The 14678-nt window shown below is 43.7% G+C and overlaps 1 protein-coding gene across 1 annotated transcript; it reads right to left on the bottom strand.

The window, feature by feature from the left end:
* Positions 1-369: 369 nt before the first annotated feature.
* Positions 370-4459, bottom strand: LOC138998561 (zinc finger protein 551-like). The gene is made up of 3 exons (XM_070400712.1): positions 4339-4459; positions 2108-2867; positions 370-1687 (listed from the first exon to the last, which is right to left on the bottom strand). Exons 1-3 carry the CDS (start codon positions 4457-4459, stop codon positions 370-372), a joined length of 2199 nt encoding a protein of 732 aa, XP_070256813.1.
* Between the last annotated feature and the right edge of the window lie 10219 nt (positions 4460-14678).

The raw sequence follows: 14678 nt of genomic DNA on the forward strand, positions 1-14678 counted from the left end.
CAGAGTATGCAGAGGCTGTGAAAGATGCACACACTAAAGGTGAGCCAGGTGGTAGGGGTGAAATAGTTTCCAGACAAATACTCGCAGTGACATCAATGAGGTAATAGGACTGACTGGGTCAGCAGGTGTGATGCAGTTTCTGAAAACTTTAATTGTACCTGAAACTTATAAGGAATCTAGCAGAGTGTATGTTCTGATAAAAGGGATTCCTATTCAGGTAAATATGTGTAAAGTTTCTCCATTGGTATTGGTATTCTGAGTGAGAAAGATAAAAAATTCCCTGCACATTTAAAGCGTTTCTCCAGTGTGTACTCTCAAGTATTGAAGGAGGAAAGATTTGTAGCGAAAAGATTTCCCATAGCCAATACACTAATGAGATGCTTTTCCAGTGTGGACTCTCCGATGTTTATTGAGATTAGAGATTTGCCTGAAGGACTTCCCACAGTCACTACACTCATATGGCTTTTCTCCAGTGTGAACTCTCCGGTGATTATTGAGAGTAGAGATTTGCCTGAAGGACTTCCCACAGTCACTACACTCATACGGCTTTTCGCCAGTGTGAACTCTCCGGTGATTATTGAGAGTAGACATTTGCCTGAAGGACTTCCCACAGTCACTACACTCATACGGCTTTTCTCCAGTGTGAAGTCTCTGATGTTTCCTGAGATTAGAGATTTGCCTGAAGGACTTCCCACAGTCACTACACTCATACAGCTTTTCGCCACTGTGAACTCTCTGGTGCACTGTGAGATCAGACTTTTGCTTGAAGGACTTTCCACATTTACTACACTCATTGGGCTTTTCTGTAGTGTGAATTCTCCGATGTTTCTTGAGATTAGAAATGTGCCTGAATGACTTCCCACAGTCACTACACTCATACGGCTTTTCGCCAGTGTGAACTCTCTGGTGCACTGTGAGATCAAACTTTTCCTTGAAGGACTTCCCACAGTAACTACACTCATACAGCTTTTCTCCAGTGTGAACTCTCCGATGATTATTGAGAGTAGACATTTGCCTGAAGGACTTCCCACAGTCACTACACTCATACGGCTTTTCTCCAGTGTGAAGTCTCTGATGTTTCCTGAGATTAGAGATTTGCCTGAAGGACTTCCCACAGTCACTACACTCATACGGCTTTTCGCCACTGTGAACTCTCTGGTGCACTGTGAGATCAGACTTTTGCTTGAAGGACTTTCCACATTTACTACACTCATTGGGCTTTTCTGTAGTGTGAATTCTCCGATGTTTCTTGAGATTAGAAATGTGCCTGAATGACTTCCCACAGTCACTACACTCATACGGCTTTTCGCCAGTGTGAACTCTCTGGTGCACTGTGAGATCAAACTTTTTCTTGAAGGACTTTCCACAGTAACTACACTCATACGGCTCTTCTCCAGTGTGAACTCTCCGATGATTACTGAGAGTAGACATTTGCCTGAAGGACTTCCCACAGTCACTACACTCATACGGCTTTTCTCCAGTGTGAAGTCTCTGATGTTTCCTGAGATTAGAGATTTGCCTGAAGGACTTCCCACAGTCACTACACTCATACGGCTTTTCGCCACTGTGAACTCTCTGGTGCACTGTGAGATCAGACTTTTGCTTGAAGGACTTTCCACATTTACTACACTCATTGGGCTTTTCTGTAGTGTGAATTCTCCGATGTTTCTTGAGATTAGAAATGTGCCTGAATGACTTCCCACAGTCACTACACTCATACGACTTTTCTCCAGTGTGAACACTTCGATGTTTACTGAGATTAGAGATTTGCCTGAAGGACTTTCCACAGTAACTACACTCATACGGCTTTTCTCCAGTGTGAACTCTCCGATGATTATTGAGAGTAGACATTTGCCTGAAGGACTTCCCACAGTATCTACACTCATACGGCTTTTCTCCGGTGTGAATTCTCCGATGATTCTTGAGAACAGAGATTTGACTGAATGACTTCCCACATTCACTACACTCATAAGGTTTTTCTCCAGAGTGAACTCTGTGGTGTTGAATGAGGTGATAGCTTTCACTGAAGCATTTCCCACAATCACTGCATTGATGGGGCTTTTCTCCAGTGTGAACTCCCTTGTGTATAAAAAGGAGGTAACTGTGCCTAAATGATTTTCCACATTCACTACATTCGTAGGGTTTTTCTCCAGTGTGAACTATGTGGTGTTCATTGAAGGAAGACCTTTGATGGAAGGACTTCCCATGGTGAGTACACTGATAGGACTTTTCTTCAGTGTGAACTCTCCTGTGTCTATTGAGGTTAATGACACATCTAAAAACTTTCCCACATGTATTGCACTCATATTTCACTTCTCCAGAGCAGACGCCCTGATGTTGAACAAGGTTCTGGTTATGGCTGGCAGCGTTTTCACACTTATCCCATTGGTGATGCCTGTTGCTATTGAGTAATTCCTGTGAAATCTCACTGTCACTGTGTCTCTCCTCAGTGTTGACAGTGGCCTGGTTCCGGAAAAGCTCTGAGATGGCTGGGAAGTCTTCCCCAACCTCCCTACTGGTTGAAGGGAGCCCTGGTAAGTAGAAGCTGAACCTGGTCACAAATGAGGCCCAGTCCACAGGTCCTTCCCAGGGCTTCTCTCCACTGGCTTCCCTCTGTTGCTGGTGAGGGTTTGCACTGAAACAGAAGTTTCTCACACATGCATCACTGAAGAAGCCTTTCTGCTCAAAGTCTGCTGCTTGTGACTCGGTCAGATGCAGAATATCTTTTAACACTGAGAAACACTGCTTACAAAGATGCGTCCTCTGGGTTGCTGAGGCTGTCTTAGAAGCCCTGACCTGTGACTCCCCTTGTACAGATACATTCTGCTCAGAACAGGCCTCCGCATCGTCCATTTTATGCCAACAACCTGAAAACAGAAAAATAATGCCGAAATGAATGTCGACTGTGGTGACAGAGACAAGTGCCTTTACAAAAGTGTGTAGCAATTAACACGTTGATTCTATGCATTTGTCTGACAGTAACATATCTGTAGGAAGAATACATAAGATGCTCCTGTGAAGTACTGTGCTAGTGAATATCATAAAACGGGGAAGATCCCAAACAAAATACAAATAAACATGGCAAGCACCACATGGAATAGAAGCTGGATCGTTTGCTCATTTTTCTGCTAACAGCGTTCAGCAGGGCCTGTCTGCTGGTGACATGGGCAAGCTATGCAGAAGGTTGCTTACATCTTATTCCAAGTAAAATTCAAGAAATGGGGTGGTTGTGTTGAGGAGTACATAAGCATGTATGTGCACCTCATAATACATGTGCAGGTTAACATTAGAGAATACTGCAGATAGAGCCTTACGCATACACAGGGGATGCAAAGAGGCCACAGAGGTAAAGGTAGCTAAAATCCAGGAGGTCACAGATCAAAAGAGAAGTCAGTAAAGTGTCCAGCATGGGAATGAAAAGGTAGAAATGAGCTGCTGCCAGTGGCACTTGAAACTAAACTCTGTTGGACATGGGTAGGTTCCTGGTATTCTATAAACACAACCCTTAGGACAAAGTTCTCCCAGGTGCACCTCAACCGGGATTGACTACCTCTTAGATCACCAGTTCTCAACATGTGGGTCTGAACCCCTTTGGTGGTGGAATGACCCTTTCCCAGGGTTCACCTTAAACCATCTTGCATATCAGATATTTACATTAAGATTCATAACAGTAGCAACATTACAGTTATGAAATAGCAACGAAAATAATTTTATAGTTGGGTCACAACATGAGGAACTATATTTAAAGGGCCAGAAGGTGAGAACCACTGTCTTAGATAATCCTGCATGTTCACCCTGTATAAGCACATGAAACACAAATATTCTGACTTTTACTGAAAGACAACAGAGGTGAGCAGCCAGCACTGGCCCTGATCAACAGAGCATGTAATAGTATCCAGGTAACAGGGTATTACATACAATGGAAGGAATGTCTTACAAGAACTGTCCGTGTTTCATATAAGTAAAAACCATAACCTGGCATAGTCACAAACAGCCCTTAGCAGAGGAAAGGGTCAGAAGTGGAAGCCATGCATATGGACATAGTCCCCCTCACAGGAAAAGGAAGTCTGAGGTGAGACCCATTAAGCTTTCTGCAACAATCCTGATTCCTGGACACTTCCTGCACTATTTGAGGTAATGCTTTTGAGGGTTATTCATGGAGTCCTTTGCTCAGGGATCTCTACACACCACAAGTCAGCACTGGAAGCCACAGCACATGTACAGGACAGTTGGGAAAACTAGCCCATGGTCTGGCTGTGGGAGAGAGAAAGCTACATTTGGAAAACAAAGAAGAGAGGACATCACTTCAGGACACTAGGAGAGATGTGAAGAGCTTACCTACAGTTGATACCAGTGCAAACACTTCCAGCATCACATCGCAGTACAGAAGTCTCTGAGCCTCATCAAGGAGCCCCCACTCCTCCTTAGAGAAGGGAATGGCCATGTCCTCCAAGTTCATATCCTGTCATAATGGAGACAGTTCAGTCCATGATCAGCTTCTCTCCTAGGCTTTAATTTCATCATACTTTCCACTCTCCATATCCATCTGCTCCCTCCACTCCCACATCACAGAAAAGAGCTGGCCTTGAACCCATCAGAGTCACTATATCCTTATATTCCTACTGATACTGTGTCTTCCCACAACAATAGAGCAGATGCCCAGATTAATTATACCTGACCTCAGGGCCTCACATTTAGGGTCAATGCAATGGGTGTCACCAACATAGGGTACATAGAAATGTTTATCAAAAACACAGATGTGAGTGATTTGACACTGGTCTTGTGGGGCAATATCCTTGTTGTCCAACATCTTCTCCCTTCAAGATCCCGAAAAACATGGCATCACTCGTCACCCTTTTGATTCCAATCCTAGGGTGCTGAGGCCAACACTTTCACCACATTTTCCACATACTTTTTTGTATCCCACTTCTCTCATGCAGCTTCATTCCGAGAGTCACATCTTCAAAGATAACACATATATGCCATGAAGAGGAGAGGATGTTTTCTAATCACCGTCTTTTCAACATTCTAACTCACCTCCTCTGCATGTATTTCTCTCTTACCCTTCTCCCTTCCCCAAGCCAGCAGAGATTTTCCAGCCCAGGTGACATTGATGTGTGCTATCCCATTCCTATTGATCGCTGTATCAGCCCAACAACAACAGGCAGGTGTGCACCTATATGACACCTAAATTCTGGAACTGGCATGTAGCGCCACAACACCCATCTTTTCAGGAATTACCCTACAATTCCCCATGTTATATCATCCAGTTATCACCAGAAACAAACTCAACCTTCATTCCCTCTATGTCAATATCATGGATCTGTGGCCATGAATTCACACTCCCTCTCCAAGACCACATCACTCCTACTCCCACACCTCTCACACCTGCACTCCCATAGCCCAGGCTCCCATAGACATGTCCTTGGTCTTAGTTATTATTCAGCGTGTGTTTTCCAGAGAATGCACACCAAGTTCAAACAGTATCACGTACTAACCGGACTCTGATTGTCCAAACACAGCCTTCAGTTCTGCTATGAAGGCCTCCCTCCCAACCTGTTTCTTTAACCTCGCCTATTGAAAACTACATCAGATCTCAGTTATCCAGAGCCCACCAATACTGCTGTTGCATTGATGTCTCTTCTACACTCCCACCCTTCAGTACTCAAGTACCACTGCCTATGGTCCTCTACCCCATGCCTACAGATGCCAACTCATGCCCATAAGCAAATCAAACAAATTGGTTGCAACACACCACACCACACCACACCACACAAAGGGTCACAAGAAATCCTGGTGAGTGTTTAAGAAATAAATATGGCCCTAACCGGTTTGGCTCAGTGGATCAGGCATCAGCCTGTGGACTGAAGGGTCGCAGGTTCAATTCTGGTCAAGGGTATGTACATTGGTTGCAGGCATATCCCCAGTAGGGGGTGTATGAATACATTAAGGAGCTGATCAATGTTTCTCATCGATGTTTCTTACTCTCTCTCTCTCTCCCTTCCTCTTTGTAAAAACTCAATACACTATATTAAAAAAATAATTACCAGTTTAAAAAAAAAGAAAGAAAGAAATATGCACCAGCCACAGTCTCACCTTTTTTGAATTACTCTTTTACCTCCAATTAATAAAAGAAAAGTTGTTCTACAACTCTTCCCTGCTCCATAGGCTTTACTATTTTTTTAAGTAGTCGTCATCTTGAACTACTCCTCAGAGTTCCAAATGATCATGAACTGATCTCTGAAATATTTCATACCCTAATAGGAAAAAATAAAAGATCTTATATTCCTCATGAACACTACTTTTCCCCCTATGGAAATCTGTCAGTTGATGGTGCTTTCTTACCATCAGGTGCTAAAATCAAATCTTTATATCCTCTGTGATTCTTACCCCTCTCTCCAATTCTCAAAATTAGAAAATCCAGGTGGCTACACTGAAATCACTGATCCATAATGCAACCGCTTCTTCCACACCCACAACCACCACTGTGCTCCAGTTACCATCACACTCACCAACACTAGCACAGCAGCTTCCGTCCTAGCCTTTCTACCACCGTCCTCACACCCATACTGTGCATCATGCTGCAGTCACAGGGAGTCTAATGAGACCTGGGACAGGTCACCTGCTCTACTGACCAATTACCCCAATGACCCCATCACCAGCTGAACAGAAACCCAAGTGGTCACAAAGCTCCTCTGCACTTGATTCCTGTCCCACTGTTTCCAGTTGCTATTTTTAAAAAATGGACACCTGCTCGTCCCTGATTCAGCTGAGTCTTCACTCCAAGCCTTTGCACATTCTGGAACCCATGCATGGAAACACCTGTCACACACAATTCCACTGGCTGCCAAAATCAGGTGCCCCTCATATGACCCTTGACCTGCACTTAGGGTTCTGGGCTCGGTGTCCCTTCAAAGTTCCCAGGTCCAAGGTCCCCCGAGAAGAGGGGCTGGACAGCCCCAGGACCCCACTGTCTCAGAGGCCACCATAGTGTGAGGCCCTGACATAGCCCCACAGCCCAGCCCGCTCAGCGGCTCTCACCTGCAGGAACCTGTCGGAACTAAAGGTCTGCTGAGGGCCTGGTACCCACCGCCAGGACCCAGGGGCTCAGGCCCGAGGTCCAGCGCCGCGGAGATGCCCCTCCCTCAGGGCTGGTCCTCAGGGCGCCTCCTGCCGGGTCGCTGTGTACACAGCCCCTCCTCCCGCCCTCACTGCCGCCCTCTCTCCTGGAGGCCGCTCCTCCTCTGGGCGTTTGGGGAACGTTTAGACCCGCATCTCAGCCTCATCCCTCTGCTGTTCACAACCTCCCACAGCCCCGTCGCCCTGAGCATGAAAGTAAAACTCCTCCCGGGACCCGCCTCTCGTCCTCTCTGTCGCCTTTAGACACAAACCAGGCCTGGGTGTCCCCACCTCCCGGCTCAGTCCCCCCACGGCCTCCCCTGGCGGCCTCGCAGCCCGTCGCCCTCCTCCCTCCTCTCACCCCGGGTCCCCCACGAGGACTCACTGTGCTGGACGCTGCGCCCTGGGCTGCGGGACCCGAGCGGCGCCTAGAACAGAGGCTGGAGGGTTCAATGGGGTGACACTGAGTGAACTCTGTCGGCGGAGAGGAGTCGGGGTGGCACGGACGCCCCAATCGCGTCTGAGGTCAACAAGCTTCAGACACACCCTGCCCAGCGGGGCCGCTGCCTCCAACACCTCCTGCTACTCGCCACCAAGCGCTGAAGCTCCTGAGTCTGTGCACCCACAGAAGAGTTCAAAATGACCGCCAGGAGGAGGACTCAGGAAGTCCCACCCCAACCGGATGTGAGGGCACCAAAATGCTCCTACAGCTCTAACTGGCGCAGTGCTTTCTGGGTAATGTAGTTTTATAAAGATCCAGAGGATGTCTCATGCCCACCAATGACCCTGGTGAGTATTGGTGTTGAGGCCCCACAAGTGGTACTGGAGAACAGGACTGGAGGTCTGCTTAACTGGTTCATACTGATAGAACTCTGAGGGAAGGGGAAGGCCAGGTATGGAATAGATCCACCAAAGAATATGTATACAGGGGGAAATGAGAGACATCTGTAATACTATGAATAATGAAAATTACAGCCCTAACCGGTTTGGCTCAGTGAATAGAGGGATGGCTTGCAGACTGAAAGGTCCCAGGTTCGATTCCGGTCGAGGGCATGTACCTTGGTTGTGGGCACATCCCCAGTAGGGGGTGTGCAGGAGGCAACTGATTGATCAATGTTTCTAACTCTCTAATCCTCTCCCTTCCTCTCTGTAAAAAATCAATAAAATATATTAAAAATAATAATTACATATATTTTAACAATTTTTAAATACTCTAGCCCTGCTGGTATATCTCAGTGGTTGATCATTTACCTATGAACCAGAAGATCATCGTTCTATTCATTGTGAGGACACATAATTGGATTGCAGGCTCATTTCCCAGGGAGAATGGAGGTACAGGATGCAGCCTACCAGTGATTCTCTCTCATCATTGATGTTTCTCTCTCTTCCTCTCCCTTCTTCCCTGAAATCAATTAAAATATTTTTAATGTATTATTTAAATCAAGCTTACTTAAATCAAATTTTAAGAAAGGTATAAAACTTGAGGATCCCAATAATTTTTTTGTGTTGTTTGGAAAGTTTTGTAGCATATTTGCTGCTACTGTATCAATGTGTTGGAAATAAAATACAATGATGTGCTACTGAAATATCATATCATGTCCATGATCAATGCTATTATTTTGGTATTTTAAAACTGACCATTATGACAGTATTTACACCAGGAAATAGACAAATACTATCAACCTCCACATCACTTACTATATTACTGAATGCTTAGACTTAAAAAAGAGTGGCTCTGAACGTTAAAAATGCAGATTAAATGGATAGGTTATATGCTATGAGTTGACTTCAGTTGTACCTAGCATTAAAACTGAGAAAAACAATTTTCCTTTCAGGATTCAAAACCGATGATTCCATATGGCAAAGAGTCACTTGAGTCACTGAGGAATGAGGGGAATTTAAGCACGTGTCTTACATCCTCACAGTCCTTTTTCAGTGAACATAATAAATTTATTGAAACAGTTTGAAAAAGATTATCAGCACACATTTTAGCAAAGCAGATAAACACAGTACAAAGAAATGTATGAAAAAATGTTCACCATAAAAAAATTCTTAAGTAGATGGAATTACAATGAAAGTGAGTTAACAATATATGCATTTCCCAGGGTTACTGTATGAAAAGTTTAACCACATTGCTTCACAGCTAGGCCTTATCTGGACACCCCCAAACTTCCCAGAAAGGAAGGGGAATCTGCATAACTCTTCGTAGCTCCTGCTGAGAAAAAAAGTCAAAACCACGTTTCTAAGATTTTTCAAGAATTTTATGGAAACCGCCGATAAATGTAGTGAGATCCTCAAGAAATCTAGTGAGACCCTCAATGTTGTTATAAAGGACGAACTAGAAGAGATATGCAGGAAGAGGCTTGATTAGCACCTCCTCAGGATGAGGCTTAATTAGCACCTCCTTAGATCCAAGAGCCAGTGTACCCAGTGGTCAGAGTGGGACCATCCAGATTACAACTCCTCAGATTCATAAGAAACACACTCAGGGGGCAGACTCAGTGAGCACCAAAGCCCCACTGAAGCAAGTCTTGCCACAGAAGGGTGTCTTCAGCACAGAAGTTCTCCCACTGCAGACACAGCTGATTCTCACTGCCAATTGGCCTGGAGGTCAATTCCTCCCAGTGACACCTAAAACAATCAAGGCATAACTACAACAAGACTGTGCACAAAGCCCACAAGGGGGTGCACCAAGATTGTCCACCTCAGGTAACTGGGGAGGCTGAGCCACTGGGCCCTGTAGGACTCCTAGCACACAAAACCACTCTAGCAACACAGGAAAGTAGACAAAATGCGAAGACAAAGAAACAGGTCACAAATGACAGAAATGGAGGACAGAAAACGACTGGATATAGAGTTCAAAACCACATTTCTAAGATTTTTCAAGAATTTTATGGAAACCGCCAATAAATGTAGTGAGATCCTCAAGCAATCTAGTGAGACCCTCGATGTTGTGATAAAGGACCAACTAGAAATTAAGCATACACTGACTGAAATAAAGAATATTATACAGACTCCCAACAGCAGACCAGAGGATCGCAAGAATCAAGTCAAAGATTAGAAATACGAAGAAGCAAAAAACACCCAACCAGAAAAGTAAATTGAAAAAAGAATCTAAAAATATGAAGATAGTGTAAGGAGCCTGTGGGACAACTTCAAGCGTACCAACATCAGAATTATAGGGGTACCAGAAGAAGAGAGAGGGCAAGATATTGAAAACCTATTTGAAGAAATAATGACAGAAAACTTCCCCTACCTGGTGAAAGAAATAGACTTCCAAGTTCAAGAAGCGCAGAGAACCCCAAACAAAAGGATTCCAAAGAGGACCACACCAAGACACATCATAATTACAATGCCAAGAGCAAAAGACAAGGAGAGAATCTTAGAAGCAGCAAGAGAAAGAAGTCAGTTACTTATAAGGGAGTACCCATACGACTGTCAGCTGATTTCTCAACAGAAACCATGCAGGCCAGAAGAGAGTGCCAAGAAATATTCAAAGTGATGAATAGCAAGAACCTACAACCAAGATTACTTTATCCAGCAAAGCTCTCATTCAGAATTGAAGGTCAGATAAAGAGCTTCACAGATAAGAAAAAGCTAAAGGAGTTCATCACCACCAAACCAGCATTATATGAAATGCTGAAAGGTATTCTTTAAGAAGAGGAAGAAGAAAAAGGAACTCTTACCTTTTGCCATAGCATGGATGGAAGTAGAGAGCATTATGCTAAGTGAAATAAGCCAGTCAGAGGAGGATAAATACCACATGATCTCACTCATTTGTGGAATATAATGAACATCATAAACTGATGAACAGGGACTGATCCAGAAACGGAGAGGCATTGATTGGACTGTCGGGCCTTGGAGGGAATGTAGGGGAGGGTGGGGGTAAGAGGGAACGATCAACCAAAGAACTTACATGCAAACATATAGGTCTAACCAATGGACATGGACAACAGCGGGGGAGGGGTAAGGGCATGAGCGGGGGGGAGGTGTTAGGGGGTAACGTGGGTATAAGGACACATATGTAGTATCTTAATCAATAAAAAAAATATTTAAAATAAAAAAAATTATTAGGTAGATGGAATTACAACGAAAGTGAGTTAACAATATATGCATTTCCCATGGTTACTGTTTGAAAAGGCTAACCGTTGTATGTCCTTTCAGGGTAGCAGAAAGACTGGAATTTTTATATACTGTGGGTTAGAGGGAAGGCAAAGGGAATGACCATATTGGCTCACAGTTCTGCATATCATAAATGTAAAACATTAATCTACACAACATTTTGATAAGTAAAACATATGTCTATCTATAGAACTGAACGCAAATAGTCCCAGAATATTTATTTATAATACCCCAACTTGGAAATAACAAAAACATAGTTTTTTGTTATTTTGACAGATCAATAGATAAAGTGATTGTTTACAGAACATTGTACTATTCAGAATTAAATAAACTTTTCACATAAGCATGTGTTGAATCTCAAAATAACAGTATAGCATGGAGGAAACCAGAATTTGTTAAAGAGTACACATCATATACTACCTATAAAATTATGAACAATATGAATGATTCTATTGTTAAATAAAAAAGGAAAATCCATGACTCCATGGAGGGTCAAGAAATACAGAGAGAGAGATTATAACAGGGTATTAGGAAAACAAAGGATGACGCAAAATTATCTTTAGAGTTGTTGCTATGGAAAATAATACATTAATTAATAACAACAATACAGGAATAAACTTTGCCTAATCCACTGTCCTCAGCTGGTTTGGTGTCATCCCATTCTCTGAAAGGTCTCTGGTTTGATTCGACGTCAGTGCACATCCCCAAATGGATCCCAAGTGGTGGGCCTACAGGAGGCAGCAGATCTATGTTTATATCTCTAGTCCCCTTGCTTCACTCTCCCACCCCCCCAAAAATGAATAAAAGTATTTTCTAAGATATTTTTTTAAAAGAATAATCTCTGTGTTTTCTGAACTTAAATCTGTGAGCCCATTAGTGCCCCACTCTGGGTATGAATTACAGGTGGGTTTATTTCACATGTGACAATTTCACAGCTTTATCTCTATGTCAGGGCTCACCAAATAGCACACATGAGAAAGGTGTGCTTTGTTGCATGTCAGTTCTCCTTTTCTGGGGGCGGGGGGGGGGGGGGCGAACACCCTTGCCTCAGAGCAGCAAATGTTGGCAAGTAGTGAAGACTATTGCCATTGGAATCAACAGGAATGCTGACTGGTTAAAAAAGACACATCCTGGGACTAAACACAGCATTATGCTTCCTCTAGATTTGAGGTCTTGCCTGTTGAGCAATAACCTTGAGGTGAACACCATAGAGGGACCAGGGGAATCCACAAAACCATTAGATTGTTTTCTCTGCCAGTGACTTCAGCTAAAAGAAATAGCGATGGAGGTCCTCAGAATGTCCTCAAATAGCATAAAAGCCACATGCCCCAGGGTAATTTTGGATTTACGTCAAGAAGAGGCACTTTTCATCTAGTTTAACTGCAGTTGTCTCCCAAGACTATGCAAACAGTGTTTATGTTTCAAGTAGAGGCCCATTGCAGGAAAATTCCAGCGACCGATAGCGCTTCCTGCAGCTGGTACAAAGCAGAGAAGGGAGCAAAACCCACTGAGACGGACTTCCCTTCCTGCTCCCAGCTGCTCAGGTTTCGTTTTCCCTCCAGTTTCCAGTCGCTGCTGCTGGGTTTGCCCTCCCACCCCCAGCTGTTCTGGCTGGTGTTGCCCTCCCGCCTCCCGCCTCCACAACCTTGGCTTCATTACTGTCTCCGCCACCTCTACTTTGTTCCCTTCTGTAGCACTCCGCTTCCATGTTGTCTTCAGTCTTTGCTCGCAGCCAGTATATGCAAATTAACCACCATCTTGTTTGGGGTAATTTGCATATAGCCACTCTGATTGGCTGATGGGTGTGGCTTAAGGTGTAGCGAAGGTACAGCAATTTGCATGTTTGTCTTTTATTAGTGTAGATACTAATTCCACCTCAGAGTCTTACAACAAATGACACCGGCCTATGAAATCTCATACTTCATGACACATGGCCTCTTTATAGCACTTGGACAGCAGTTCCCCTAAAGATTGCTGACACTTAAGTAATAAATACTGTGAACACAGAATACAATTCACATTGTTCACAGAGCACAATAAACACTGCCTATTAAGGGTGACCAATGACCTCTACGATAAAAGAGGCACCAGGCAACAAATTAGAACCACAAAGTCATGCACACTTTCTCTCAAGGCCTTCTTCAGCAATGCAAAATCAGCCAATATTGAATAAAGAGTGATTTTCTGCTGTCAAGCGATGCCTACAAAAGCACAGGTAGTCTGGGACACCTGTCCATACTAACAAATCACTATTTTCCTTTCAATAATCCCAGGAAGTGAATACAACCAACAAAACTTAAGGTACCAAAGAAACAACACCTTTACATAGATCATAAACCAGAGCAAAGGACAGAAAGAGGTTTGCAGGATGGTGAATTGGAACCTGAAACAATTCCCCACAACATAATGTGAGAAACACAATGTCCTTGAAGTGTTAGCATTTCTTAGCTGAGGCAGGGTGCTTTTGAAGAAAACCTGGGTCAGATCAATTCTCAAGTCAGAGAGAAAGAAATGAAGATCCAGCCAGAAGCTAGGAATATTCATGATATTCTCAAGCACAACCCCAGAATCTGCAGAGGCTGTGAGTGATGCACACACTAAAGGTGAGCTAGGTGGTAGGGGTGAAATAATTTCCCCACAAATACTCACAGTGACATCAATCAGGCAGTAGGACTGAGTGGGTTAGCAGGTGCAATGCAGTTTCTGAAAACCTCAATTGTACCTGAAACTTATAAGGAATCTAGCAGAGTGTTAGTTCTGATAAAAGGGATTCCTATTCAAGTAAATGAGTGTAAAAGTTTCTCCGTTGGTATTGGTATTCGGGGTGAGAAAGATAAAAAATTCCCTGCAAATTTAAACCTTTTCTCCAGTCTGTACTCTCAATTGTTGAATGAGGAAAGATTTATAGAAAAAAGATTTCCCTCATTTAATATACTCATAAGGTGCTTTTCCAGTGTGAACTATGTGGTGTCGAATGAAAATAGAGCTTCTGCTAAAGGACTTCCCACAGCCACTACACTCATATGGCTTTTCTCCAGTGTGAACTCTCTGATGTTTCCTGAGAGTGGAGTTATGCCTGAAACACATCCTACATTCACTAAAGTTGTATGGTTTTTCTCCAGTGTGAATTCTCTGGTGTACAGTAAGCATAGACGTATTACTGAAGGACTTACCACAATCACTATGCTTATAAGGCTTTTCTCCAGTGTGAATTCTCTGGTGTACAGTGAGGTTACACCTAATACTGAAGGATTTCCCACATTCAGTACACTCATACGGCCTTTCTCCAGTGTGAACTCTCTGATTATTGAGAGTAGAGGTTTTTCTGAATGACCTCCCACATTCACTATACTCATAAAGCTTTTCCCCAGTGTGAACTTTGTGGTGCTTAATAAGGTAAGAGCTTTGACTGAAGCATTTCCCACAATCACTACATT

Source organism: Myotis yumanensis, unplaced genomic scaffold (assembly GCF_028538775.1).
Source record: "Myotis yumanensis isolate MYYU_CA2020_CCGP unplaced genomic scaffold, mMyoYum1.0.hap1 SCAF_20, whole genome shotgun sequence".
Lineage (NCBI taxonomy): Eukaryota > Metazoa > Chordata > Mammalia > Chiroptera > Vespertilionidae > Myotis > Myotis yumanensis.